The following is a 6000-nucleotide window of genomic DNA, read 5'->3' on the forward strand; positions in this document are numbered from 1 at the left end:
AATTACTTCCTCTCCATTGGTTACAAGTATGTTTTACTAATGCCAGATGTTATGTAATTATTTATATATATTGTCATACTCACATTTAAATTTATACATTTGAATTTGCTTTTTTAAAATTGAGATAATTGACATATAAAATTGTATTAGTTTCAGCTGTACAACATAGTGATTCAAGATATATATACATATTCACTGATCACAATAAGCCTATACATGGTTACAAAATTGTTTTCCTGTGATGAGAACTTTTAAGATCTTGCATTTTCTTTTAAATTGATATTTAAAATTAGTAAGAATAAAATATTCCCATTAATTTGCCTCTATTTCTTTTGCTTTGTTTTGAAATTAAACATATGTGGTTAACAGTACAAAAACATTACTCCTTGATTTTCTGTGTTTCTCAGCTAGAAAGGAAAAAAGCCATGCAGAAATGTGTTCCATTGATAAAGTAGAAGGTGATAAATAGGTTTAGGTTTCATGTATTTTTCCACTCCAAGTACCTGGCCATCTTTTTCTATTAGCTAGTGAACTCTTAGAAGACATGGATATCTATTTCTTTTGTTAAGTCCCATAGCACTTATAATGGGTGCTCAGAAATAGTAAACATTTTAAAAAAATTTTATTTATTTATTTATCTAGGCTGTGCCAGGTCTTAGTTGTGGCATGCAGGGTTCTTAGTTGCAGCATGCAGGCTTCTTAGTTGCGGCATGCATGCAGGATCTCGTTCCCCGACCAGGGATCAAACCTGGTCTCCCTGCATTGGGAGCACAGAGTCTTACCCACTGGACTACCAGGGAAGTCCCTCAGAAATAGTAAACGTTATTGACTGGCTGATTCCAGTTTAGACTCCAGTTTAAAATTCCAAAATAGAGTTGCTAACATCTTTGTACCAAAGAACTGAACAAGCAGAAACAAGAAAACAAAACCTTGCCTTCACTGTAACCTTAGACCACATTAAAAGTGAATTGAGGCCAGTAAGGCATTGAATTCATGGGGCAAAAATGGAAAAGTGATATAAAAGTTTATTGTTCTAAGACTCTGGGGAAATTTTTCTCACTCAAGTTTAATAGCATTTAATTATATACTTATGAAAGGACTAGAAGTCTCATGTAAGCATCACCTAGAAGCTATCAAAGCCCAGATTTGAGTTTGGTGAGTTATAGACAATGAATACTTTAAATTCTTTGATTTTTGATAATCAGGACCAGTGCTTTCAGACAAATGAACAATTATTTTACTGTGAGATCATCTGAAGAACATGAAATATACATTTTTTAATATATTATCTTTCACATCTAACCTGTATCAAGTATTTCTAAGGAATCCTTATCATTGCTAAAGGGAATTTGATGGGTTTCTTCCAAGCTCAATCTTATATAGCAATTAAGAACTATATTTTGCCAGTTCCAGTGACTTTTCATCCCTGAATTGTTATTTTCATACTCGGTTCCTGTCGTAGAATATACATATATCAAAAAAATATAGCTAACCAGCAACGTGATCAAGGTTAAATTGATTTAAATATTTGTTACTCAAATGAGCATGTGCTTTAAAAAAAGCTTCTACGGTATTCTCTTTTTTTCTGTTAGTGTAGATCACAGCTGTTTAGCCAAGGTATAGATGAGATGCCATTTTCCTAACAAAATATAATTTTCAGTAGTTATGAATACATTGAATAAGGAATACTTAACTGTGGAAATAATATGGTGAAATTTTAGGTAAAGAAAGATCTGTAATTTGGAAGTGAAGGAGTGTTCTCAGTACTACCAAGTTATAGCTGAGGAGGTAGAGTTATTTGTTAGATATATGTTCTGAATATTTCTCTGTGTTTCCAACTCTTACACTAAAGTATGTTTTTGCAGAGACTTATGTTTTATCTTAGTTTTTAAAGTGGGTTGTCTTTGTATTGTTCCTATAGACTTTTTTCATGCATGGATTACATTTATTAAAAAATAAATTAAGTGAGTACTCAGGAGCTATGTCAGCATTATTGGAAGACTGAAAAGTTACCGATGTGGGTGTTAAAATCCTCATTTCTTTTACCAATGTGGGTGTTAAAATCCTCATTTCTTATCTACAAATGAAAACTGATAAATCAGGACTATTGAAAGTGCTGATGGTATTGTTCCCAATCTCAAGGGTGTTTATTTCAAATGACTTTCTAACTATAAATAGTAAAGCCTGTGATGAAATCCTTGAAATTAACTTGCCTTTTTTTTTTTTTTAAGGAAACATCCCTGCTTTTCTACTCTTTACTGCTAAGGGAAATTGATTCCTTCCTTAATAATAATTTTTGTGTTATTTTCTCTTTTTTTTTCTGGACAGAGGTTCTAAAAGACTATATCAAGCCAGAGGGGGAATATTTGGAATTGTTTGCTCGAAATTTACAGCCAGGTTGGACTAGTTGGGGCAATGAAGTTCTCAAATTTCAACATGTGGATTATTTTGTTGCCCTGGAGTCTAAAAGTTGACTATGTTCTTAAAATTGTGTTTTTCTTCAGTTTTTCCTCACTCCTTCTCTGTTCATTCTAATAGATTTTTCCTTTTATTACCAAACAGTATGCTTAGAGATGTAAACAGGACTTGGTTTTTCAGCAGAATGATTAGAAGTGACTAGCTGTCATATAATTTTGAGATGAATTTTACTTCAGTTGCACTAGTATTTCACATTATTCTGGGCTCTACAAATAAAGAGGTAAGCAGTTAGAACGATGGTAAGACTTTGTTACTGAAAAAGTTCAGAAAGCATGCACTATGGACCTGAAGTCACAATTCTATATATGGGTGTGTTTTGTTTGGCCCATATGGTGTTGTAAAAAAAATTGGAGCCATCATTCTAAAAAAATCAGGAAATTTCACATAATAAGTCCATATTTCTGCCTTTCTTTAAACGTCAGAAACTCTGGCTACACTGCAGCCTGTGTTCTTTCCTGGCATCAGTCTGTGGGACCCAGTGGTGGCAGCTTATTTGGGAAGGGCCATGTACTCTCCAGTTTACCACAGTAACCCTTGTCCCATGCCACTCACTCATATTGTCTTCCTGACCCCTGTACAACCTGAATTTAGAACATCTAGTATACTGCTACATTCTGGAAAATGTATTCAAAGACCTGCTAAGTACTGCATCACTGTATTGAGTTCATGAAACATTTTTTGGAGGGTTTTAAAGTTCATTCAGGGTCACTTTTCAATTACTTTTTAGTTTTGCTTATTTTTCTAGAAGAAAAATAAATTCTTAATAATGTCAGAAAGTAAACACTGCTTGGACTTAATTGATATTTATAGAACATTCCATCCAAAAGCAGCAGAATACACATTCTTCTCAAGTGCACATGGACCATTCTCCAGGATAGATCACATGCTGGGCCACAAAGCAAACCTTGGTAAATTTAAGAAAATTGAAATCATATCAAGCATCCTTTCCAACCACACTGCTATGAGATTAGAAATCAACTACAAGGAAAAAACTGTAGAAAACACAAACATGGGACTTCCCTGGTGGTGCAGTGGTTAAGAATCTGCCTGCCAATGCAGAGGACATGGGTTCAAGCCCTGGTCCGGGAAGATCCCACATGCTGTGGAGCAACTAAGCCCATGTGCCACAACTACTAAGCCGGCATTCTAGAGCCCATGAGCCACAACTACTGAGTCCGTGTGCCACAACTACTGAAGCCCGATCACCTAGAGCCAGTGCTCCGCAACTAGGCATAGAGGGCACCTGCCTCAACATAATACAGGCCATATATGACAAACCCACAGCTAACATCATCCTTAGTGGTGATAAGCTGGCTGCATTTCCTCTAAGATCAGTGAGATCAGGCTGACAGAATTTCCTCTAAGATCAGGAACAAGACAAGGATGTTCACTGTCACCACTTGTATTCAACATAGTTTTGGAAGTCCTAGCCATGGCAATCAGAGAAGAAAAAAAACCCCAAAAAACCAAAGAAATCCAAATTGGAAAAGAAGTGAAACTGTCACTGTTTACAGAAAATCCTAAAGATGCTACCAGAAAACTACTAGAGTTCCTCAATGAATTTGGTAAGGTTGCAGGATACAAAATTAATACACAGAAATCTGTTGCATCTCTATACACTAACAATGAAAGATTGGAAAGAGAAATTAAGGAAACAATCCCATTTGCCATTGCATCAAAATAATAAAATACCTAGGAGACAAAAGGCCTGTACTCTGAAAACTATAAGATGCTGATGAAAGAAATGGAATATGATACAAACAGATGGAAAAATATACTGTGTTCTTGGATTGGAAAAATCAGTATTGTCAAAATAGCTATACTACCCAAGGCAGCTACAGATTCATTACAATCCTTTTAAATCAAATTACCAATGGAATTTTTCATGGAACTAGAACAAAAATTTTAGAATTTGTATGGAAACACAAAAGACCCCTAATAGCCAAAGTAATTCTGAGAAAGAAAAATGGGGCTGGAGGAACCAGGCTCCCTGACTTCAAACTATACTACAAAGCTGCAGTAATCAAAACAGTATGGTGCTGGCACAAAAACAGAAATATAGATTAATGGAACAAGATAGAATGCCTAGAAATAAACCCATGCACCTATGGTCAATTGATCTATGACGAAGATGGAAAGAATATACAATGGAGAAAAGACAGTCTCTTCAATAACTGGTGCTGGGAAAACAGCTACATGTAAAAGAATGAAATTAGAACATTCTCTAACACTATACACAAAAATAAAATGGATTAAAGGCCTAAATGTAAGACCAGATACTATAAAACTCTTAGAGGAAAACATAGGTGGAACACTCTGACATAAATTATAGAAATATCTTTTTGTATCCACCTCCTAGAGTAATGAAAATAAAAACAAAAATACACAAATGGGGCCTAATTAAACTTAAAAGCTTTATCACAGCAAAGGAAATCATAAACAAAATGAAAAGACAACCCACAGAAAGGGAGGATATCTTTGCAAACGAAGTGACTGACAAGCGATTAATCTCCAGAATATACAAATAGCTCATGCAGCTCAATATCAAAAAAACAAAAACAACCCAATCAAAAAATTGACAGAAGATCTAAATAGACATTTCTCCAAAGAAGACATACAGATGGCCAAAAAAACATGAAAAGATGCCCAACTTTGCTAATTATTAGAGAAACGCAAATAAAAGCTACAATGAGGTATCACCTCACACTGGTCAGAATGGCCCTCATCAAAAAGTCTACAAACAATAAATGCTGGAGAGGGTGTGGAGAAAGGGGAACCCTCCTATGCTGTTGGTGGGAATATAAATTGGTACAACCACTATGGAGGACAGTGTGGAAGTTTCCTTAAAAAACTAAAAAAATTAATAGAACTACCATATGATCTAGCAATCCCACTCCTGGGCATATATCTGGAGAAAACCATAATTCAAAAAGATACATGCACCCCAGTGTTCATTGCAGCACTGTTTACAATAGCCAAGACATGGAAGCAGCCTAAATGTCCATTGACAGAGGAATGGATAAAGAAGATGTGGTAAATATATACAGTGCAATGTTCCTCAGCCATAAAAAAGAATGAGATAATGCCATTTGCAGCAACATGGATGGACCTAGAGATTATACTAAGTGAAGTAAATTGGACAGAGAAAGACAATGATATCACTTATATGTGGACTCTAAAAAGATGATACAAATGAACTTATATTCAAAACAGAAAGACTCATTGTTTTCAAAAACAAATTTATGGTTACCAAAGGAGAAAGGTGGGGGGAGGGATAAATTAGGAATTTGGGATTAAGAGATACTACTTTATATAAAATAGATAATTAACAAAGACCTACTCTCTAGCACAGGGGACTATACTCAGTGTTCTGTAATAATCTATATGCAAAAAGAATCTGAAAAAGAATGGATATATGTACATATATAACTGAACCACTTTGCTATACACCTGAAACTAATACAACATTGTAAATCAACTATACCCCAATATAAAATAAAAATTAAATTAGAAAATAAAAAT

General features: G+C 34.7%; 1 protein-coding gene across 2 annotated transcripts in view; it reads left to right on the forward strand.

The window, feature by feature from the left end:
* METTL4 (methyltransferase 4, N6-adenosine) overlaps positions 1 to 3303 on the forward strand; it is a 28364-nt gene extending 25061 nt beyond the window's left edge. For both annotated transcript variants that reach the window (XM_082668324.1, XM_082668325.1), the window contains exon 9: positions 2329 to 3303. In XM_082668324.1, the coding sequence (XP_082524450.1) occupies positions 2329 to 2474 (146 nt within the window). In that variant the 3' untranslated portion in view covers positions 2475 to 3303. The remainder of the gene's footprint in view (positions 1 to 2328) is intronic.
* The last annotated feature ends 2697 nt before the right edge of the window (positions 3304 to 6000 follow it).

Source organism: Grampus griseus, assembly GCF_964374135.1.
Source record: "Grampus griseus genome assembly, chromosome: 12".
Classification (NCBI taxonomy): domain Eukaryota; kingdom Metazoa; phylum Chordata; class Mammalia; order Artiodactyla; family Delphinidae; genus Grampus; species Grampus griseus.